Here is a 25,708-nt window from a genome sequence, read left to right as displayed (position 1 = left end):
GTGCATCGTGCGCACACACCAACCATCAGGTCTAATGACAGTTCACAGGACGAGGGAAAACACACACACACATAGAACTCGTTGGAGCAGACGAGAAGATGAAAGACAGACGTGTGTACACATTCAACGCGGCCATCCTCGCCGTCGTCATCGTTTCATATTGCCGACAACACCAGACCAAGCCCCACAACACCTAGATCCAGACCGAAAACTACTCCGTGGAGTTCCAGGACTACACAACAGCCGCGAAGGCAACTATAGGCAACTATAGTTACAACGTTGGTCACAACTACTCGCGCAGCAGCTGTGCAAGGTTGTTTCCTTTATCCTGTGTGTGCAGTATTCACCTTTGCGCACCTTCCTCGTAGTGTTGAGTGTTGATCGTAACCCGCGTGTAGGTTTACAACGTTTGCTCAGTTAGATGTTTTGTACATTTTGGCCATTTTGTACGCTACGCCATGTTTACCTCAGCAAGCATCGTATGGATTTATTACTCATAATTGCAGTCGGGTTTTGTTTTAAAAGAACACGAAACTAAAAACTAAAAGACTAAATGTACGTTAAACATACGCAATAAACATTAATAGCTATAGTTTGAGGTTAGGTTTAATGTGATTTGTCATATTTACTGAATATTAATCCGAAATTCATAATAATAGCGTGTAACTGCCAGTGTAATCTCGTCGGACACGATTCCTGAGGTCGCATTACGTTCATAACATGGCTGAACGCCACTTCAAAATGGCGGCGTGAATGGCTAATGCCATCGGCTGGCTTGGCGCGCGCTTGGAGCGTGCTTTTCGAAATTTAATGCACCCGCAACGATGCATTAATAACAATTTTCCTGTCATATCTAATCCCGGGCGCCGGCAGCGCGGAGACTCGGCGATATCATTACAAGCGCTATTAGCACACGATAATTGCATATTTTCCACTTTGGATTGCAATTTATTCGTTTTAATCTTGGCGCGCGGCGCTCGCGCGCGATTTGCACAATTCGCAGACACTTGCATGATAATGCGGCGAAGGCGAAGAATATTCCGCAGCGGAAGGACGCGCAGCGATTCGAAACGATTATCGCGAGAATTCAGAGCTCTTGAATTCTTTAACAACTCGTAAATAAGTTACTTAGTTTACGACTTTGCATGATAACATCTTGAAATTGACCATTTCGCATTCAAAACCGGAAGTAGCTACAAAACATAACCTATAAAACTGTACATAAATAAAATTGTGGATTTAAGATGTAAATCACATTGAATTAAAACTAAATCGATGGCAACTCTTAAATTTCCCACCATTTTCGGTTTAAATACTCCCACGACACACCTGTGCGCAGCGCCAGCGGCCATTTTGTATGCGCGTGATCCTCATAAGCTCGCCGCGCAAATATCTCACATATTACACAAATTAATAAACATAAACGCGCAGGTATTCAGAGGTGGATATCCGCACGCCCATTCAAAATGTACTCGTACACGTTTTGAATGTTTGAATACTTCCACATGTGCTCGGGATGTACAAATGGCATTTCTCGCGGCTGGTCCTGCTTCGGGATACGCGACAAAGTACATTAATATACATAATTAGCCTTCTGCGTAACTGGGATTACAACGGCGGTTGTACCAGCCTAAGCCGGCCCCGACTCACCCGTCTGCTGAATTATTATCGTTCGGAATTCCACCCCCGCATCCGCTGGACCAAGCGTGGCATTACCAACTTTGTCGTACAATACTATATCATATTTACAACTGCTGCAAACTTGAAAACTATTTCGGACTTAAATTCTAATAAAATCATCCCCTATCCCTATTGTACATATTTTTATTTTTACTCAAAATGTATTTGAATCCACGCTGTGGGCTGCGTTTGACGTCGACGGATACTAATTAAACTCGAATTAATTTGTTAATTACGTACAAATTTATATTTAATAACTTCGTGTGCGCTGCTGTGCATAGGGGTGAATTTATACGAAATGGGGCGGAAAGTTTCCGGCTGTTTTGCCATGTTATGTTGATTTAATCAAATCTATTTAGTTAGGACAAGTTAATTTTCGATAAAAGATTTGCACCCCTCATTGCCGCCTCCCGGGGCTGTGCAGCCGCAGTGCTAACTACGACTTACTTTCATCCCACACACGCTACTACCAAGTTTTACCGCAATATTCTGTTACATATGTTACTAGTCAAGGGCGGAACAGCGGAAAATTCCTAGGGTCTTAATTGGATTTTGGGCGTTTCATTCGAAACAATAATAGAATATAGTAGATATTAATAAATCATGGGTTTATTAATTTTCGTGAATATTTTACTAAGCCCAATACCGGAAAATAACTTGTCTATATATAAAACAAGGTTGGGTTAGTTAAACCATTTATAACTCAAGAACTAGTGGACAGATTTTAATGATCCATGATTTTTTGGATTTGTCTTGACCTCGAATAGCAGAATAAGTATTAAAATAACAAAATGGAATATTTAGAGAATATTTTACAATAGATATATGTTTAAAACAACAAAAAATAATTTAATGAAGAATGTTTTCGTAAATTAAACTTGAGATCAAGTATTTAAAACTGGAAAACTTGAGAAAACCACGCAAAGTTGGAGAAAATGTAAAAATATCCGAATTTCAGGCCTAAATTTTAACCCACTCAACTTTTGACGCTTTTGTCGACAGAATGTAATTAAGGAACGAATTATGACAAAACATTTTGCGAATAAGTAAGCTCAAAATTTTCCTAACCTATTTCTACATCAAACACGAAATAATCTATCTAAATATATAAAAATGAATTGCTGTTCGTTAGTCTCGCTAAAACTCGAGAACCGCTGAACGGATTTATCTTATCTTGGTCTTGAATTATTCGTGGAGGTCTAGGGAAAGTTTAAAAGGTGAGAAAAATTCGAATAATTGCCGGGAAAATCCTCAAAACAGCTCTTTTCTATAGAATAACATTTGACATTGAGATTCAATCATAGTTATAGTTAAATAGTTGAATTCGAGATGGCGCGCTGAAGTGCATTATTGACAAAACTTTATATGCATAATTTCTTTAAATTAAAATTGCTAATCTTATTGATAGAATTGACTCTTACTACGAGTATGTCTAGAACAAGAGAGTAAAAACGAATTACATTTTTATTAAACAATGCCGGAACGAAGTTGCGGGCAACAGCTAGTTTGAAATAAAAATAAAAATAAACAAACATTTTTCTCATTTTAGTAATTTTAAAGGTTATGTTTGCAATTTACGACCCAAAGATAACCTCTTTCCGTATTTTCGTTATATTTTGCACTTTTGGATCGCAATAAGCACGTTCTAAATCTAAAACGAAATTTTACGACGCTCTGTGGCATGCCGGCCATCACATCACATCTCACACTTCCGCCGGGCACACCAAAGATGTTTTCTATATTTTGGCGCGAGCGTGTGGCGTAAGTCAAAGACGTGTTAAAATCGTTAAAAGCCGCCGAGTGGCGGGCGTGCTGAACCGAGAAACCGAACGAAACACACAGGACGAAAACTCCGCCGGCACACGCGAAGAAAATGCCGGACAACTCAGCGCGCAAAGATGCTCAAGGACGAACCCGAGCCAGCTACGTGGTCGGTGGACAAGACACGTGGAACGTGAGTTTTCTTCTGGTTTCTCCTTTTTCATTCCTTTGATACAAGTGGAAACACAAAGGAACGCATTAAACTTTCATACAAACAAGTTCATAAAATCTTCTTTCACCACACGCAGAAATAAATTATAATATAAATAACCTTAAAATTTTACAAAATAAATTTTAAGGTTAATTCTATATAGCTATGTCAATGTTTGTAAATTTGGTTGCCTATGTTAAAGTTGAAGTTCTTATAATAGAAATGGTAACATGTAGTATGTTGGGAAAACAAACAGCCTAGAAAAATGTGAAACACCAATATTTTCTAATACGCGTTTGTTCCTTCCACATCCTTCCAACGCCTCTCAGGACACAAAGACCACCGCCGAGGCCAACACGTGCGAACAAGTGAGAAAATAAAATATTACATTCTTTGTCAAAGTCAACACATTCCTCTTTCATTTTTTCACAGCAAACGCGCGCGCGCGCCTTCGAGTCCGCCGTCTGACGTCCTTCAGCGTCTTCGGCTCGAGGGTTTTGCTTCGAAAAATGATGAAACGCGATCGCCGAAAGTGCGCCGCGCCCGCCGCCGGCGTTAAATTGAACACGCGAACATGTGTTACAAGTGCACTTTATACTCTTGCGCTCTTTACACACGCGCTCCGCCCGGAGTCCAAAGTCATATAATACCGGCGACGCGGCAATAACTTCATGTTTACACACGTTCCGCACGTTCATAACCTCGTAATGCATCGGAAAGTTGTGCGCGCCGCGGAAGCGGTTGTAATTTAACGAAAATATAGTGGCCTGTGTTATTTTTAGGAGATTAACTTCGATTTTAATGGATTTCGACAGGTTGCACAACAGGAATTACTATCCACATGGCGGAAAATAACTCGTAAACTTATTTCCACGCATCTATACACATAAAAACAAAGTTGGGTTAGTTACAACGTTTATAACTCAAGAACCGCTGGACAGATTTTGATGAACTATGATTTTTTGAATTCATCTTGGCCCCGAATAGTAGAATAGTTATTAAAATAGTATAAATTATAATATACAGGGTGTTAAATAAGAGTTGAAAGTTGGTATTGAGATTAAATCTTATTTTTAGTTAAATAATTTGATCACAGATGGCGCAAAATGCATTTTTAGCAATTCTAATGTCCCTAAAATAAACTAAATAACTTCTAGGTTAAGTTTGTTTAGTGTTTTGGCATGTAATGTTAAAAATCAAACCACTTGTAATCAGCACTGCGGTTTGTGCAAATTTGCACTGAACGCATCATCGATCCCGAGTTGCGTCCTCATTGATTGCGATAATATTTAATTGAAGTCGGCTGCTGGCACTTGCCAGCCCGCTTCGGGATGCGGCCGTCGTCGCCCCGGCGTGGCGAGATTAATTAAAGGTTTACGCGGGCATATAATGGCCGCCGCGTTTACTGGCTTCGTGCGCCCGGGCTAAGTGGCGAAATCTCAATGACATAATCCAATTGCGCGCGAAGCAGCGTAATTGCAATTTGCATCGCTAGTGTGCGCGCATGTAGCGACACCTAGCAAGTATGTGCGCGCGTTGGGTTGCCTATGCTGAATCGAATAATTGTCAGCTATTCACCGCGAGTGTGAGAGTTGAGTGGACTACATAGTGATTTCGACCTGAAGTGATGAGGTAGGACTTGTGTCCTCTGCGAAATGCATTACTAATTGACTTAGTTTACAATTGTTTTAGTGGAATAAGTGCCAACAGTGGTAAAATGTAAAACTAAAATGGCAAATATTGGAAGTTTTTGAGTTTGCAATTTTGGTTTTCGATTCGCGCACGATTTGCTTCACTTGCGTCCGTCGCAGACCGGAAAACTCGACACATACATACATAGACTTATGCAGGCAAGGGCTTTCCGTGTCGGCGTTTTGGAATTTGGTATATTTAAATAAATTTATATGTAAATTATGAGTGGGGATTCCTTCCCAGCCAACGGGAAAGTAAGAGCAGAATGAGACCCGACTGGAAATAGTGTTATGCATGCATGGGCACTACTACGCCATTCATGTGCATGTGTATTTCCTGTTGATGTGAGTGTGACGCTCAGCTTTGACGCTGTTGAATAAATTCCTTCGCTTTTTGCGCTCACATGGGGTGCATGTTTGCTGATATGTGGTCGGCAACCAAACGTGCACCTCAAACCGACCAATGGAACACATAACGTATTCCGGAAATAAATATACAATGTGTTCATATTAAACTTTTAAATTTACATTGCAGATTAGTTTCGTGTATTAAACTGGTTGTTTTTTGATGATTTAAGCATCATTTGTCTTGATTCGCGATTCCTGATTCGCATAAAATAAAAACCCAGCGGTCATCATTCACCTGCGCGCCTGTCACACGTTGGCCCAACGCCAAAATGTAAATATGTGTGTGCTGTTCCAGGGAAAAATGTTTTCCACTCGTGCGCGAACAAGCAATATAAAGAATAATGTACCCGGAAGTCAGCTCGCGTAGCAGATGTTCACCGGCCTATACATTGTTGCAATATGTATCAATTAGCTAGACGCGTTTTTTCTGCTCAAATCCGGAAGTGAAACAAGTTTAGCACGTGTGTAATACATGTAACACATGCGTGGCTAAAAATGAGATACTAGGCAACACATTATACATAAATATTCCTAAAATGATGAAAGTGTAGGATTTGTTTTGTAGAATAGCAAAATGTGAGCGAGGATTGCATTCAATGTTCGTTTCGGGTAAATTGTGGACTTTTAACTTAACTGCGCGAAGCTTTATGCGGACCGTCACCGCATTACGAAGTTTCTCGCGCGCCCTGTCGGGGGAGGAAATTTTAATAAATATTATTTAGCCGTCCTTTTTATATTTCGTTATGAAAATGGCGGTGGCGCGAGCGTCGTTCCTTTCGGTCTGTCGCTGGTCGTAAAAAAGTTTAGATTGCGCGAAATAAAAAGTAACGCGAGCGAAGGGGCGCGACGGCCCCGCGGCGACGGCAACGACGACGATGAATAGACTCTCTCCACTCCGGCAGCGCAAGGTGAAGACGCGGAGAGTCCGCGTGAAATTTTTAAATGAATTTCCATTGGGGACGCGCGCAGCGCCGCAACATGAATTAACAATGGGAAATCATAATCTATGCGATATAATTTTTTATCATGAAAGACTTTCAGAAAATTTCATAAAGTTTAACTTGTGTAGCCGGTTATTCAGGCAGAAATTTTGATTCATAAATGTTCGGTACATATACCGCAACTCATATTATAGGAGTTTTTTTTGTGAAAATAATTAAAAAGTAATTTTCGTATCCTCTTTGAAGCTTTAAAGCTGAGTTTAAGTTTGTGCAATGTAGTTTCCACATGCCAAGAGTGCATTTAACAAACCGTAAAGGCAGAAAACCGGAAAACGAAGTCTAAACGGAAGGCGGCGTTCGAGATTTTAATCAAAACCTAGCTTTCCATCAGTTCGCCACCGCGTCAGCTGCGGAAAGGCCACACACAGCCCATTTTTCGACGCTCCCTTTTCGGGCGCTCGTCTTTTCCGTACGGAGAGAACTCAAAGTCGACGAGTCTATTAAGACACACAGGAAGCGTACACACGCGCGCCAAGGGGTAGACATGCCAAATATTCTTCACGGCGGGCGGCGTGCGGCACGTCAGTCACTTTTCGGTTTGCTCATCGAAGCATTATCCTGCAACAACCACCACCAACACTACGAAAACCATCAGTTCCCCGGAAAGGTTACAGCTACACATGTACGCACATTATACTAACCTACAACCTCTAACTTGAACAGACTGAAAACCTAAAAGCAAAACCCGCGCGTTGTCTGTGAAAACCCGTTGGTGGTAGTGCAGAGGAGTTCCGAGTTCGGCGGAAACTTTCCAGTCAAACTAAGATTGGTTCATTACACTGGAAAGCCTCGTCGGTTTCCACCTTGGAAGCCAGCAATCGCTGGTGCTTCTGAAAAGGCTTTGAAAGTGAAACTATAACTTCAGACGAGGAGAGCACTCCGCGAATGAAACCAAATTTCCTTGATCCTTGCGCTTCCAGCTTCCGACTTCTTGCGCGTCACAGAGTCATAGAAAAGAGCCAATTTCACTGAATGCTCTGGAAGCCATGTCAACAAAATAAAAACAATAATACACCACATAACCTAACTCGACATTACAATTGTCAATACAATTAAATTATAAAGCAATTTCTCTCTCTTTGAGTATGTATGTTACTCTTTAACTCTGTGATACCATACACATTCAATTGTACAAGGTGGTGTAAGTGGCGCTGGAGGACTTCATTAATGTAGAGAGCGTTGTTACGGGCATAATCCCGGCCAAGGAATGCGCAGGTTGGCGTCAGAGGAGAATCTGAGCTTGGCGGGCGTCGTCATATCCACGAACGGAAACAATGTCGCTGCGAGTTGTGCATTGTGCACGCCGCACGTCGTGTTACTGTCGCGTCTGTCTCTTTGAATCTTGGAATAATTAACAATAATTCCTGCAGTGCAAATGTTTGTCAAGTCACAACCTAACCTATTTTCTGCGCTGGTATTTAAATAAACAAAATCATCATTTATTCACACAAAATAAATAATTGGCAATAATTGAAATTGTGTTTAATTGTGATTTACCATTACTATTAACGATTTGAAGCGCGGTGGTTGTTGGGAAAAATCTTCCGGCGACCACAACAATATAATACAAACGTATGCAAATCGCATCGAATCGAATAATGCGTTTTGAATAATTTATACGCCGGCTGGCGTCCGCGCGGCATTCTATGGGCGTAATTACGAGCATCCGTGTTTTCGGCTTACGCCCTGATACACATTCGAGCGCGGGGGCGTTCGCACACTCGAAGCGCTTTCGACGCGAATACATTCGCCAACGCAAATGGATGCGTACACACTTGACGGGGAGATTTTCGCCGGGACGCGCATTATTAAATAAGAGCATTACGCACTCAATGAGCACACATGTGCGCCGACACATTGTATATTTGCAAATGTTAATTATTTATTTGCTGTTTGCATCATCAAATTATCATTCGAAATCATTATCGACGGGGTTTAATTCCGGGAGTAATTTCGTTTAGTGTTGAAAATTATTGTGATAATTAAACGAGTGGTTTTTTGACAATAAAGTGAAATTTCATAATAATTTTATTGATTTTTTGCGTTAAAATTGAGAAAAAAGTCGAAAATTTTCAAAAATTGTTTATAACTTTTAGAAAAAAATTAGTAGTAACAAAATTTTAGCAAAATTCGAAGGAGAATTTATTATTACATCAATATCTGCAAAAATAATTATAAAAAGTTTATTAGTTTTCTTGTAATTAACAAAAAACAAACAAAAATCAACTCAAAAATTCTCAAAATAAACTATTTTTAAATTTGTGAATTTTACAAAATAATATCCAATAATATAATATATAGTGAAATTTCATAATGTTTTTATTGATTTTTTGCGTTAAAATTGAGAAAAAATTTGAAAATTTTCAAAAATTGTTTATAACTTTTAGCAAAAAATTATTAGAAACAAAATTTTAGCAAAATTCGAAGGAGAATTTATTATTACATCAATATTTGCAAAAATAGTTAGAAAAAGTTTATTAGTTTTCTTGTAATAAACAAAAAACTATCAAAAATCAATTCAAAAATGCTCAAAATAAACTATTTTAAAATTGTAAATTTTATAAAATAATATCCAATAATATCCAATGTAGTTAATTTTTAATTTTAAACATTGTTTCAGTTTGTGTCTGATTTCATATGATTGGAAGTGGATCGCACGTGAAATCAATTCATTTCAATCCCGTGCGTTCGCCGCATATGCGCTCGTACGTGACATTTGCGACACCGTTTGCATTGTGAATTAGTAATTAGCGATCGTGGGGTGGCGGCGTAATAACGCCTCCCTTCAATATTGTATGTGTCCCGCATCAAACTCAACAATTCGCAGCGAGGTGCTTGACTTTCAAATTGTTTCATACCGAGTCAGAGAAGTCAAAAGTTGATGAAAAGTTTAACTCGAAAACAACTGGATGAAAAGTTCCACCCACTCTCGCTGGGGATGAAAAGTTTCCGAAAAAATTCAACATTGCCGCTGGGAAATCGACAGAAAATTGACATGAATTTATTTTTAGCGCAAGATATAACCCAGTGATAAGTTTTTAACAAAATTTTGAGGTTAGGTTATGTATCTTAATATATCAACATAACCTCAATTATAATTGGTATATTTTTGTGTTTAAGTTTTTTTTATTTTATTTGTTTACTATCAGAGTTATCTCATCATGATTTCCTCCATGCAGTATTTTACGAGTGGCATTTCGATGCCGTCGCGCAAAGTGCATTCGTTGATACGAGCCACCGGAGTGAAATAAAGCGTGCGAAATAGATCAGATAGAAAAGCGAGAGCAGCGGAGAAGTCTAGCCGGTTGTTAGCCGCCGCCACGTACGATTACCAACGACTTGGTGTACGCGCCCGCTCATGGGCGAAAGATAACTGCTTATCTTGGGCGATGCGCAGACGGTCGCCTAACGATGGCCGATCATCAGAGGATGAGACGAGCGGCACGAGTTGTAGGAATGCGAGTTAAGATACCGCACACGACGTGCCGGTCATAACATGACCGGATGTAATGGTCCACCGCACCAATAGATGCGCTGAAAACCCCGAGGACACTTGTATTCACGTCTATCGTAAACTCGAGTATATTGGGTTGCCTAATCTTTGGTTTTGTTAACTATTTCTCCAGAGATGGCGCGATTGGGATTTTTTTTAACTCTTGTTGGTTAATATGATTTACAATGCAAGTTTTATGAGTAAACGCGTTGGTTAACGCCATAAACTCATGAATGCACGTGAAAGAAAAATTACACGCGCGAAGGAAATAGAAAACGTTGGAAATTGCGAAATAATTACACCGGATCAGCACACAAATCATTGCTGTTTATGAACCAAACATTTGTTCGGGGACATTAAAATGTATTTTTACGAGCTGAACCAGACGCGAGTCTAACCCACTACTCGAGTTATTCTTTCGGTTCGTTCTTGATTTGTGAGAAAAATGGTAATAATTACGTTTTTACGAATAATTACCCAACTTTTAGTGATTTGTACCTGGTTACCTAGTGCGACTGTTAAAATACCCATAATTTAAGGAAAAATTCGCTGTTTGCGCAAAACATTAAAAACTGCTCAAAATCAACGTAAAACCGAACATAAAAATGTAACTGGGGCATCTCTTCATGCACTCCATACGTAAAATAATACTGTCCTTTGAATCCGAAAAAAAATGTTTGTGTCTGCTCGGAATTCCTAATGATTTCATATTTGAAATGAAATTCGCGCTTTGTGGAAATTATTTTACTCGGTGAGAGAGTACGGAGTTGTTTTCAGGCCGGTGGGACGGCTGAGGCGCGTCCACTGGAGGCGGCGGCGGCACTTCACAACAGCGCGCCGAAGAGGCACTTCAAGTGCATGCACACCACTCGTATTCCCTCTATGAATACACAAAAACATTCAATTAGTGCTGCGCCGGCTAAAAAGCCGCCTCCGACTCGTGTTTCCATCTTTTCAGTTGGCACTTTTTAAAATTTCGTGTTTTTTTTAAACTAAACTTAATTTTTACACATTTTAGACACTAAAAAATAAATGTCATGTTTTACACTATAAAACATGATAATTTACATACAGAGTGTTCAAAAACTGTTTTTTGAACACATTGTATGTTTGGGTTGTAAATGCAGTGTGATTTATTTTTACGTAGTACATTTTGACATCTGATGAGAATTTGATGTGCGATGAAGGCCTCCATCGAGGGCCGGCAACCTTAATGTCGTAATAATTACAACGTGCTTGCGGTTTTCGTGGTTATCCATTTATTATCCACCCGTTTCGGCCGCACTTTGCTTCCGCCACCGCACCGCCCCCCAATACACACACGAAACTCGTACGTGCGCCCAACTCCACCCCAATTAGTTGCACGTTTGTATGTACTTGACTATTTGGTTGCCTACATTATACACAAAAGGCAAAAGTATTCTACGTGACATGTGTGTTGCCTAGTTTTTTTCTTATACATCCATAGATACCTAAATGTCTACCAATGTAAAAAATTAAATTCTGAGTTCATTTGGGGTCCATTGTTTTTTTCTATTTAGATTATATCATACCATGTGTCCAGAATGTTAATTTAATAAACCCTAGAGCACATTAAAAAAATACTGAAACGAATGGTTGGAGTGGGAGGCAGGTCAAAGCTATTGGAATTTAGTCTGGCGGAAAGTGTGTGCGAGAGCATGGCAAAAGGTGGGAAACGTAATTAAAATAAAAGCCGCGTTGTCGAACGCAGCGCGAAAGGCTCGCACAACAAGCAAACGGGAAGTGAAATTGCAAATGAGTGGCATGTTTCATTCTTTCGCGTTATTTCACGTTCTCATTAACCACTACAACACAACCTCGAGCTGCGGCGCATAACGACTAACACCACTAACAAGTTCCACAGGGAGACGTAGTGACGTTATAACAAATGGTTACACATATTTTTTTCTACACTAAAAGTAAAAAATGGAATGCTTTGACTTTTTTACTTTTTGCGAGTAAATGTAAAGTGAGCTGGTAGAAGGTGTCAAAACATTATTCACTCAAAACATAACCTCAAATCACATATTTAATATTATCAATGCCAATAATTTTTGTTCGTTTTGTAAATATTCATTTGTTTGAATGTCGAGGCTAGAAACGTAAAGCAATTTCCAGAAGCGTTTAAAATCCCCCTCCGGATAGCAATTATACGCGCGCAAGATGAAAACGGAAGCGCTCTCGAACAGAAACAAATGAAGAACGAACCGAATGGAGCATCGAAATGGTTTTCCGGGCGGCAAGCGAGAAACATTGGCACATTTGTTACATTCGTAATTGTGCGCTATTTGGTAGGCGGTAGGTGCGTGTTTTCAAATAACATTTTTTACCGGCTTGCTGACCACAATCGTTTTAAAAGCTACGAGAATTTCTACTCGTGCAGTAGACAACCAGTCGTACACATTTACTCACGCGCCGTAACAAATAACCTCAACCACGTCGAACGTAACGCAATAAAACGACAACAATCAAAATGGCGGCGTGGCGGCGTGTGCAGTGATGCACTGCAACGCGACAACTAAAAGATGACGTTCTGATGGTGTTTGTGCACCGGAAATACGCCGGGAAGCTTTTAATACTTTAACATCCTTTAACATCGCGCGCCATTAGCTTTTTTCGCACGGGCGACACTGCTGCCACGCTGGTGACTAGCGCAAGCACTACTAGCGCTGCTTTAAAGAAAACATTCCAGCGCGCTGTTGTTATTGTTGCGTCGCGGGCGTCGTATAATGCTTTAATGCCTTCGTGCAACGCGGCGTCGACATTAGCGGCCGAGTAAAAACAATTCGTTCTTTCGTTTCGCCAGGGCACTAGCGCTTTATCCAAGGGACGAAAGAGCGAGTGGTGCAAAACTAATTTTATCGCGTCGTGCGCCATTTCAAAGTGCACTTTCTAATGTAGCGAGTGTAACACGATAGAAACTTCCTGTTCAACAATGTAATTGAATTGAGAAAATACACATTTCTGTTGTGTTGTTGAAAGAAAAACGCACTTTAACTAGAACATAACATTTTCGTTATTCACGTGGATTTTTGCTGGCGCAGAGCTTATTTCAAGAAAGCCGCTTGACGTTTTCGTAATATTTTAGACAAGATATAAATAATATCCGTCTGCACCGCGAGACACGCACATATTGCGTTGAGCCACGCGGCGCTGACAGTGTTGTCGGAGAGATTTGCGCGTGGCGCGGCAACCCACTATACCCCTACTACGTGTATACTTGGTTGACTATATCTAAGATTATTTTAATGTACCTACTATTGCTAAATTTGAAACATTTAAGCTGTTTTTTCGCCAAGTTTTAGATTAATCGGATTTCTCGTGAGTTTTGTCGCCAAAAAAAGTTGAAATTATAAATCAGGCGAACAGGAAATTCATTCCGCGGACACATTCTCCGAGTGACATAAATCAGTGCGGCGCGACTCAAAACGCGACCGCTGAATTTCAGCGCAAGTGCGGCGGAAAAACCATGCGCGCAAGCGAGAAAAAAATGAAAAAAATGTACAAAAAATTGCTAAACGTCCGGCTGGGGAAATTAAGTGAAAAACTTTTCGAAATTCTTTGCCACGCGCGCTCTCGCTTTCGCAACTCGGTCGCTTGCTTGGAATTCGGTTTTATTTTTTACGTTTTTAACGTTTTAGATTTTATTTCGGACACTTTTTCTACCACTTTCATCTTTCATTTTGTTGCCGTGACTTGGAGGAAACATTAAGGAGCAAAACTTAAAAATTAACTGCATTAAACTAGTTAAAACTTTTTGCGCGGACGCTTGAGATGCTTGGATATTCCTTTTTTAGTCTTGGACATTGCTTGAAACTTGCTCAACAACGTTACGTAATGATCACACTTCTCAAATATGATATAAAATTAATCACAACATAAATATTTAATTTTACATGACTTTTTAAATTTTCCTTTATTTAATATTGAATATTCTATTATAAATTGCTGTATAAAAAACAGTCAAGTCATTTTTGAAGACTAATAGCAATTCAACTACTTTCCAAACTAATCTCGAATAATATTTCAGCCTTTTGAATACTCGAGCGGCGTGTTTACATAACTTTTCGAATAAAAGAAGTTTAAACGATTGTACAATATTATTGCCATCATAATAACTCGGCGCGTCGCGCCCTACCGCACGAAACGCTTTCGTAAAACTTTCCGAAAAACTTTGATAAATTGCGAGCCGCAATTTCACCTTCCACGCCGGTTTTAAAGACGCCCACGTCAAAAAACCTGACAGACGATTAAAGTGCAACAACAAAACCTACAAAATTCTACTTCCACATAATCACAATCACTCACCAAGCGCCGGTGAGATACACAATAAATAATTCCCCAACAGTGCCCGTTTTATTAGACCGTGTATTATATATCATGCATTATGTATTGCGCGTGTTGTTGTTGTAAGTGGGCCTTTGATTATTCATACATATCAGCTCGCGCGAAAACCACGCGCGCGTTTTCTTCCTGCGTTCATGAATACACCCAACATTGGTGTGGATGGTGGAGGCGCCCGGCGCGATGATGATGAGGACGATGATAATTAATCTTTTTGATTAATCGACCCGCCGGCGCCGATAGTCGATTAGCGGGTGCGCGTACGTGCGCCGCGCGTATTTCGGTGATTACTTTCGTGTAACGCAAGTATGTAAATATTTAATTTGCACCCTCACAGCGAACCTTTTCAAAACGACGATTATTAACGATTTTCATTTATGAATGCATACGAAATACTAAACGTATAATAAAATAATTAAATAGAAATCGTACAAAACAAATAATTTACCTGTATATTTCATAAATTTAAAATATATTGATGGTTTATTTTAATGAGCAATTCGATGCCTTTTTTAAGCGTAATTTTCGTCTCGTTTTCATTTTAATCTTTGTATAAAGCTGGAGCTCTCATCATGTAATGAATATATTGTAAAAAATGTTTGGGGCTTGGTTCACCTAATAATCCCTTTGTTATGTATTTATTTTTTGGCCGAAAAACGGCCTCAAACGAAAAATAAATGTTTAATTAAAAACATGCTTCTGTAAAAAGGATTTGCCTCACTCCTTTTATACTCCTTCCATCTTCGTTTGTCGTCTTTATGCGCTGCGGCGTGGAATCATGGAATCAGCACTCTGATAGTAAAACCAGGGGATTATTTGTTTTTCCCTTTTGCTTTCCTTGAAGCGCGCGGAGCTATCAACTGAAAATTTCCTCTTTTGGTAACGCAAAGAATGAGCCAAACAACGCGCCAGAAAGAGTCGAATTTCCGGCAGCATTCTCGCGATGAAATAAGGATTAGAGTCAATAAAGATTATTAAAATTTCGCCGATCTAAGCGTTGTATTATCTTTATTAAATTGGTTAGAAGCGAATTGGAGATGAGTCTCTACTCTCCGGCCTGAGCAAACGCGCGTTTCATTACATCCCTTTTCTTTTATGGACCTTTGCGCGTTTATTTCGGACAACAAAAGCTTGTTGCGCACAAACAAAACGCAACCTGTCTAATAACAATCGCTAAATTAACACCGGAATTTACGAGGTGCCCGTGAACGCTGCGCGCCCGTTATTTATTGATATTGTTTGTTTTCGACATTGTGATGAGCAACGCGCTGTAATAATTTGGGAATTTATTACGCTGTAGAAAAATTATTAGCGGACATATTTGAAATGTTTTGCGCGCATTGTGTGCTGGTTAAATAGGTCACAGAAAATTGAATTCTGATAACTTCGAGGTTATATTCATATTTTTCACAAAATATTCTCTGCATTGACACAAATAAGATGTTTGACTGAATAACGTGAATATATCACGGAGAAAATCACAATATCGCAAGAATTTCTTTAGGAAGAAAACATATTTCTGCAAAATTAATTTAAAATAGTATATTAAATATCAATTTACAATCACTAAATTTTCACGTTGAGATTATTATATTTTAACTGCGCCGTAGGTAAAAGTGCAGGCGCAAGCTCCACCCCATGACAAAAACCCGTGACTAAAGTATTTTAGTCACGGCATTGGCCGTTTATGATTAAATTGCCACTTTTCGTGTTTCAAAAGCGTGAATAAACGGCGCTTTAAAGATAGATGTAAAAAATTATTTTTATAACCTTCAAAAAATGATTCCTATTTGTTTTCAGCACCTTTTAAAAATTTTGACAGGCAAACAAGCTTGTGCTAAACGCCCAACATCAACTTCGATCCCAAAAACACCCCCAACCCCTTTCCACCTACGTGTATCGACTCAAAGCGGTGCTGCGACATGACGTGAAGCCAAAGGTAAAGTAAGGTGAGCGATAAATAAACGTCACATCACCGATCAACAAGCATCATTAAGCAAACCTTAGCAAAACTAATTTGAACAGCTTTATACCCTTTTTTTCTTTTTCTTCTAAATCTAGGGTCCCCGTAAACTAGAAAGCAGGATGAACCCTGTTAAACTAAAGATGAACTAAAATTAACAATGTCTCCGGAGGATTAGATTCCCGGCTGCACGTTAATATATCACAACTTAATTTTCCTCGGCGTCTCGTGTGCAAAGTTTACGTCCTGCGTGGTCATGTAGTTTCGAATCCAGTGACTCAAAAACACCAAACACCAAGCAGCAAGCACCAAAGTCATCTGAATCCTAAGGCTTCGCTTCTCCTTTGGTAACAAGATCAGATTTTGATGGGACTTAAATTATTAATAACTTTACATTAGTAGTTATCCTGTTACACACAGTATTTAAGGTATAAACACGTACAAAAAAATTATTTTAAAAATATTTTAGGTGCTTGTGAAAACCTTAAGAAGATAAAATTTACAGATCTCTGTATTTGTGCGGGGAAATACGCACAATACGCACAAATGGCATTTCAAATTGTAATTCGCTTGCCGCTTTCGTACACTTTCCAAGACTCTCGTAAGTAAACGACCTTGCCATCCCGGTAGGGCCACGAGTTTACGCCGCGTTTAAATCCGCGCGAAGAAAACGACAAAATTCAAACTCAAAGTCGAACGCGTCGACTTGGAAAACACGGAACGCCGCAACTCCACGACACCATTCCGTAGGCACACGCAGATTAGATCGCAATGGAAATATTTGCTTTTTACTACTTCACAGAGCGCGCGTGAAGCAGGCGAAGCTAAATTTGTTACCATCCTCTACCGACACACACCTATAGGAACTGACGTAACCTATAATTTCTACATGGCAACGCCGCAATTCGGCAACACAGGCAAACTGTTCGAAACGTACACGCAGTAAAGTGTGTAAAAGTGTCCAGACGATTGCTTTCGTTTCGTTTTTGCGCTCGTTTTATTCGTTTTCCGCGCGACATTTTTGCGCCTTCCGTCCGTCGCCCACTCGGCTTTTTTTTACAGCGTTGGCGTTTTATTTATTTTTTTATGCGTCGTTATTGCCGCATGAAAAACTCGCATAATAAATCAAGCATAAAATTTAATTTTTGCGCCCGTCCAAGCGAAAACGAGCACCAAATTAGAGAAACCAAGCAACATCGACACGCAATTAGTTTTTATATAACAGTATATGAAACAAATGACATTTATTACAGACGTCAATTTAAATCAGACGCGCGACGACGAAAAAAGCAAGCATTTTGTTGATGTTGTAGAATTTCTATCAAGCTAAATATAATTATGTTCTTTTCATATTGTACCTGACAATATGTTTTTAGCCCTGTTGAGCGTGATTTATGGTGCGGCGACGTCAAAATTATTTTCGTAATAATTACCTCGGAATTTTCTATTTATTTAGATAATACAAACGCCAGCTTTCAACGAAAATTACTCTCCGCTCACAAAATGAGTTTCGTCGTGTAAAAAACTCCCGACGTTCATACATAACCTAAAAAGTAAATTGAATTTATATTGTGAATGTCGAAACGTTGAGATACGTTAAATAACACTGAAAAACAAAATATAATATGAATAAAGTTTACAAAATAAGATTTTGTCTACGTACGTATTCATTTTTTGACATTTTGAGATTAGTTTTATGTCTAATTGTGACAGTTTTGACAGTTTGAAACTGAAACTCACTTTTTGACATTTTAAGGTTAGTTTTAGGTTAAAAATGTAACAGTTTTGACATAAAACTAACCTCAAAATGTCAAAAAGTATAATTTTACTTTTTTTCATAAACACCAAATATTTTTGAAAGTTTAGGAAATAAATGTAATTTAATGTGTTAATACATAAATTATTTACACATCCAATCATAAATATTGATGTTTACACGGCGTTTCGCATTTTAAATCCGAGAATCTGGCACGACGCGTGCAATTTCCAAGTTAAACGCGTTCGCGTTTAAGATGAAAGCCTACCCCCTAGAAGAAGTTTGCCTATATCTTATATCCCCTCGTGTTGTGGTGTTTGTGTTTCGCACCGGCGGCGGCAGCGGTGGCGGCATTCGTTTACTCGCGGAGTTGTGTTTGCGTTCGCGCTCCCCGCATTACGGGTACCTACGGAAAGTTGTTGCATGTTGCATCGCTTATTACGCTCTTAGCGAGTTGCAGCGTGCGCACCTGGGCAAAAAGTTTTAATTAATTTTTCGTAATTTATATATTTCTGCGCCATCCAGCGGCGGCCCACCGGAGCGCGTCATATGTAAATGTGCGATTATTTTCAACTTAGCTGCCCGCTAACTGCATCCGACGAAAAACTTCACTCGGACGTCGTTAAAACTTTCCGCACTGGGAGATACAGAAAAAGAAATAAATGCAAAGTGCATAAAATTTAGATTATTATCATCATTACATTTGTAACTCACTATAATTTATATAAGTATTTCTATATAAAACATAATTGTGTTAGTTACACCGTTTATAACTCAAGAACGGTTGGGCAGATTTTGATAATTTATGATTTGTTAGATTCATCTCCTCTAAGAATAGCAGAATAATTATTAAAATATCAAAAATTATAACTTAAAGGGTCTCAAATTTGAGATAAATATTTGGGTAGAGATTCAAATATAATTTTAGTTAAATAATTCAATCAGAGGTGGCGCTGAAGTGCATTATTAGCATTTCTAATTTTTTTTTAAATAAAATTAGGAAACTTATTGATGCAATCGACAGAAAATGAAAGTGAATTAAATTTTTATTAAAAACTTATGCCCGAGGATAAAAAAGATGTTTTTATACTATAAATATAAAATAACATTCACTATGTATGTGAATATTTAAGTTTTAGTGGTTGGAGGCGCAAGAGTTTAATTACTTTCCTCAAATATTAATAATTTTACACGACCGGCGTGTAACTCCTGAAACTTGCACTTAGGCAAACACGGAAAGTATATTATTATTGCGAAATGGTAAATGTTACTCTCCGCAGCGCCGTGAGGGCGAACGGGTTGTTTTTATAAAATATAAAGGGCGTAATCGTAAAGCGAACTCCAAAACGACGCAGCAATAAATTTAATGTTACCTGGAGTGTGCACCATCCATTCATATACAATGTGTTCATATTACATTTCATCAAAATAAACTAATGCAACATTTATTTATTTTCCCCAGACATAAACACACTGTATAATAAAATCTCTTTTCGTTGACGATATCAAAATGCAAATCGACCACAATAAAAATTGCCATCTGAGTGAAAAATAAAAACAACGCCGGCAATTCCTTCCAGGTCGCGCGCGACACACACGCGCACAAATTGATAATCAAATTGGAAAATTTATGCATTGATATAAAAACAAACCGAGCGCGTTGCGAGAAGTAAAGGCCATCAGCCATCAGCTGCGGCTCCCTTCCGCGCTTAATTGACGGCGAAACATAAATGCCACTCGCAGGTACTCGATGCCAATAAAACGGCGAATTGTAAATGTGAGCGGGTGCGTTTCGCTCCCCATCCGACGCAGCCGCCTGTACTTTGATAACCCATTTAAGGAAATACTTTAATGTGTCTTACGTTTTCGCAACGTGCGCCGCATTACTTCCGCATCCGGCATGCGGGGAAAGATTCAGGATAGTTTCATGCTAAATTGTTTATTCTGGTTTTTATTCGTTTGCAATTTGTGATAATGGAAATTGAGAGCTTAAAAACTTAATTTTTTTACTTTTAACACTTTTTTCACGGTTTTGAGGTACGAAAAGTGGAAATTTAATCACGAGTGGCTAAAACCGTGAATAAAATACTTTAGTCACGGGTTTTAGTCACGGGGTGGAAATAAAGTGAAAACGTTGTTAAAATTCCACTTAGCACACTTGGTGCTTAATATATTTTAATACTATGGCACCGTATTGACGCAAAATTAAATAATTACAGATATCAATGTTTCCAGGTAGGATTGTTGCTGCGCTATTGCAAATTATTAAATGACAAATACGCAAATCCTCAGCGGCAGTGTGTATTCCCGCCGCGAAAGCTTTCACAGCGAGTGAATCATTAAAGCCGGAGGCGCACTGCGCGTCGCATCGGATTACTTTCTTGTGTTGTTTGCGATGCGCTAACCAACTCTGACACACTTTGCGGTTCGCTCCCGAACGAATGCAAATGCAATCGGTGCGGTGCGCACCAAATCGACATGCGCTCGATTCCATTCCGTGCCGGCGTCGATACTGCAATCCGAAGCTTTTTATGTCTTAATAGAGCATAGCAGGATTTCAATTATTTATGACTTTCATAAATAACATTGTATTCGATGCAACAAATGCTATACATCTCATAAAAACTATAAATTTTCAGTTCCAACCGCAACAGACAGATGTCACTAAAGTTTGAGGTTATGTATTGTTATGTATTGTTAAAATGTGTAGATTTTTTCCGCGCTTGGAAAACTTTTGTGCGTTTTGCATACGCGCGCAAAGAGGGAAAAAGTTGATATGAATGTTGAAAGTACCGAGGCTCATCACTCGAGCACTTGAGTCCTGCAGGAAGTCCTGTTTGGTCGAGATTAGAAGATACGGCACGCTGTCAGCTCGTAAGCCCTCCGCGACGGCGTAAGCCCACCTCGCGGAATAGCAAAGCAGGCAATAAATTACGCATTATCATCGTAACTATGCTCTATGCTTCTCAATGCGTTATGCAACCAACTTTACAAACTAGGTGTTGCCTAACATGCATTTAAACGCATCGAAAAATACCACTTCCATTACATTAACCTATAAATACGTGGAACACTAGTAAACATGATAATATAAATGGTTCCATGGATGGTTACCTCCTAGGTTTTCACGTAGGATGGGATGGATGGATGCCCGCGCTGGATATTTGTACACATTTGTATAACAAATGAGCCTTGAAGACATTTGATTCTCTTATGGTACATTAACTCCGGACAATTATCGTGCGCGCGACACGTCGTGCCATTTGAAGCGTTGCGTCCCGCTTTGCACCTGGATTCGTAAACAAGGATTCTCGGGATATGGGTATGTGTGTGGGGTGGATGACACAATTTGCTTGAAAGCAGTATAACTCTCATGGAAAATTGGTAGCCGACTAATTTGACACTAATTTTACATCCACTTTGTTCCCGAGTCCAAAATAAGCGTTACCCAAAATGAATTTATTTACCAAGCAAGCAAGCAGAACAAAAAATTAAATTATTCATGATTCTCACCAAACGTTTATTTTTTTTCCTGGTTGGCTCACTTTTGATTCATTATGATGCCATGCACATTTAAAAAAAATTCTTGAGTATCAAGTTTATTTTAAGCTTTTTAAACGGATACTTTGTATACATTTCGCCCTCAAACGCTCGAAAAATGTGCACGCTCCAAATCGTATGCTTCCCTAGAGTATTGTTAGCATCACTAACTGAAAGCAGAAATCCTCCAGCGCGCAGAGAAGGAAAAAACTGCCCTCCCGCAATACCAGCCACAAAAAAATGTAAAAAAAAACCTTTAAAGTTGCTGCGCGAAATGCAAAATACAAAATACAAAATGTGAAAAGGCGAAAAAAGCGCCGAAAACGGAGAGGTCGAGAATTGCGAAGACTGCAGGCGCTGAGAAAACGAGCAAACGAGCTCGACCTTCTTTTCTTATCTTTTATCTCTTTATGAATACACAAAAATCGCGCATTTGCGGCTGCGAGGGCGAACCCAACAGGGGGAAAATAAGCGCGCACGGCTGTTTAAAGCATTATTTAAGCCGCAAATGATTATTTATTAGCTCACTTTTTAACTTCCAACTGCGCAACCCAACACCACGATCCAAAGGCAAACGCCTCAGGTCAGAGAAATTATCTCGAGTGGCGAATCCCGAAAAGCGTCAGTGTCTTATTACCCACCACATCTCCCTGTAGGAATTAATAAATGAGGTTACACATCCACACAAAAGGTCTTCAAGATCTGGAATAGAGGTTCCAGAAAGATGACACGGATCGAAAGATCAGAGGTCTTCAACAAACAGGTTAAAGTGAGACCCGCAGAGAAACGCAGAACACAGACAGAATCCTTCACCGAAATGTTTGTGCTGTGGGTGTCGCGGGTGGGCATTGAAAGGAATGAGGAGAGTTGGTAAGGAGTTTGGTAGGTGGTGGGTTTCTTGAGGGCGAGTCGCACTTCTCTAATCAGCAGCGCCTTGGGGTTTCATCTAATTCCCTCATCACGTATTAATCATCATTCAGAATGAGTGCGCGTCGCGACGCTACGGTGTGCAGCTGAATATCGGTTTGATTTTCGACAACCCCCGCCGCATCCCAGACCCCAGTTTACAGTCCGCGAGTAGTAATCACGCGTACTAGTGGTTGTGGTTCATTTAGACTCGTTCTCAAATGAGTGATGAAGAGGTGGAATTATGAACGGGAATTGCATCGGGGATCTTTGAAGATGCTTCTTATTGGTGATTACGAGGTGTCTTCAAGGGTGTGCTCTGCATAATCTAATAATATTCACCATGGCGGCGGGTATTTGGAGTGATAAATACTCTTATTGAAAAATTCCTCAACAAGCATTCGGGAAATTCCAAATATCCATCATGATTATTGATCAATATTAAACTGGGAAGCTTGGGGAAAGGAGAAAATACATTCCGATGGGTTTAAAAATGTTCAAATTGTTGAAAGCGTGAAGGATGAAGAGAATAGGATTGCGTGAATGCGGTTTTTGTAGGGTTGCGAGCACGTGCCCAACCCTCATCGGCGGGAGGCATGCATAAAATATCCACCACTTCACTTTACTCAATTGCATTTAATCCGAGGCACTCATCTATGCACGTCAGCCACTTTTTCAACATTTTTTTACATCCCCTAGCACTCTACCATCCTCGTTGTTTCAGTATTCATCATCAGATCAAGAGATCAACACGTACAATACAAAAATTCATAAACTGTATTAGAATTGTCACCAGGACAATGCTTTATCATATAAACCAAACGACAATACTAATGATATACAATATAATTGTATGAATACAATGGAGATAAGAATGGATGTGTTGCATGGAGTCGTACCGCACGCCACCCGCCATAATTACACTTTTCTAAGTTAATTACAAAACACTGATTAATCTAGCGGATCGATACAAGCGTGTGAATGTTACACCTCGTCACGAAAGGATGTTACTCTCTGTAGGCTTGCGAACGGAACGGCAAACAAGACAAAGCGATGAAAAATTCAAATTCCAATACGAAACAGTACAGCAGTCAGAATGTAATTAACGAAATGAAATATAATTGATTGATACTGCGTCTGCCCGGTGCGCAATGGCGGTCATATGAGAGACCTACCCGTTCCGGGCGGTTATGATTGATTGCGTTCCAGGAGGTCACGAACGTAATACGATACACGGTGCATGAGCTGCTCTTCTGTATCATCAAGTGTTGGTGTCTGGTAAAGTTAGCAAGTTGGAAACTTGACCGGAAGTTGGATATTGATACGTTGTTATTTATTGTCGATTGATTAATAAAATAAGGCAAAGTGTGATAGTAATGTAATTTGAGTGTTATTTTGGTTATGTTGTTTGGTTATGAAGGTGACTGACCTGTATATTGGTTTGCTTTCAAGAGCGCCATCTCTGTACCAGAGGACCATGTAGACACGGTCTTCTCGTACGTCAGGTTCGATGTCGCATGGCAACGTTGCACTTCGACCCAGGACTGCGTCGACTGATGAAAATCCCACTAGAACAAAAATTTATATGAAAGTGTTTGTTTGTTTTTGTTTCACGTCTAAATTATTGAAGCCATTTTGATGAATTTTGGTATAAGGGATAGATGGGATTATAAAGAACGACATAGACTACTTTTTAGGTAGAAATAAGTCTTTAACTGGGGTAAAATAAGGGTTTAAACTTTAAATTTTAAATTAATCCTTATTATAACTAGATAATCCAAAAAGACGTCTCTAAGACATATTTATATACAAATCCAAAAAAGCTTATTTTCCATTCATTCCAAAAGATGTATTTAAAATAGGGAACCGCCCGCGGAGGCGGTGAGCATTTATTGCGCACAGCGTCACGAAATTGGGCCGCTGCGGGCGGGCGCAAAATTGATCGTCACACAGCGCTGCGCCACCACGAAAAACGCCTACGGCTGACAATTACGAAGCAAAAAAATTTAATAAACACAAAAATTTGAATATATTAATATTATTACACAAAGCAGCGCGGTTTATAGCTCATTATCAAGGCGTTTGGGATTATTTTGGATCATTTTGAAACATGAAACATATTTTGAGTGTGTAAGAACATTTTAGAATCCCCCGCGCATGAATAGAGTATTCGGGGGCCTTGATGCTTTGATGCTTTTGGGGGTTGTTTATGCGTGAAGCCGTTCAAACTCGATTGGCGCGCTTGTTTTCCTTTAATAATGCACGCGAATAGTCGGCTTTCGTCTCATCTCGCGCATCATTACGTGTCGTATAACTCAGGACTAATTGCTGTGCCGCTGCGGTATTAACGCTTAGAAGAGCTTCAAGGAAGTACGCCGCCTCCACGAGATATTTACCTACGTGTATACTTATCACGTATGTACTTTGTGGTGGAAAATTTACAAAATAATAACTTTTGATGAAATATTTACTTAAATTTAATGTAAAATGTTATATTAAGCATCAAGTGCGCTAAGTGACACTTTATCCACACTCAACAAAACAATTTTGGCATTATTTTTTCTACTTTCACTTTATTTCCACGCGCATACTCTGTAACCCGTGACTAAAACCCGTGACTAAAGTACTTTAGTCACACTTTTGACAGACCGTGATTAAAATACCACTTTTTGTGTCTCAAAACCGTGGAAAAAGTGGTATTAAACAAAAAAATATAATAATCGGTGGATAAATTGTTAAATAACCAAGAAATTTCGTGATTTGTGTTTGTCTGTGAGTGTTATTTGTGCTATTCGTTATTCCAAGTCTATGGAGTCCCTCTCTCGGGCCGACAATCCACAACAGAATGCGTGAATCAGTTGGCTGCTGCGCGAGATTGGAAGCAATCCGAGCGATTTCGGCGCCGCACAAAGAAGACAACGTTCCAAGCAATT

General features: G+C 39.4%; 1 protein-coding gene across 2 annotated transcripts in view; it reads right to left on the bottom strand.

Annotated features, from left to right (window-relative positions):
- Positions 1-25,708, bottom strand: part of LOC135798796 (hemicentin-2-like) — a 133,298-nt gene that overhangs the window by 36,624 nt on the left and 70,966 nt on the right. For both annotated transcript variants that reach the window (XM_065311761.1, XM_065311762.1), the window contains exon 2: positions 24,205-24,343. In XM_065311761.1, coding sequence (XP_065167833.1) covers positions 24,205-24,343 — 139 coding nt within the window. The remainder of the gene's footprint in view (positions 1-24,204; positions 24,344-25,708) is intronic.

Source organism: Atheta coriaria, unplaced genomic scaffold (assembly GCF_025399875.1).
Source record: "Atheta coriaria isolate IRGN ID8LTWV9N9 unplaced genomic scaffold, Caltech_Dcor_3.1 hic_scaffold_9_pilon, whole genome shotgun sequence".
In the NCBI taxonomy this organism is placed as follows: Eukaryota; Metazoa; Arthropoda; class Insecta; order Coleoptera; family Staphylinidae; genus Dalotia; species Dalotia coriaria.
The sequence above is the reverse complement of the archived record's forward strand: the minus strand, read 5'-3'. Positions and strand labels throughout refer to the sequence as shown.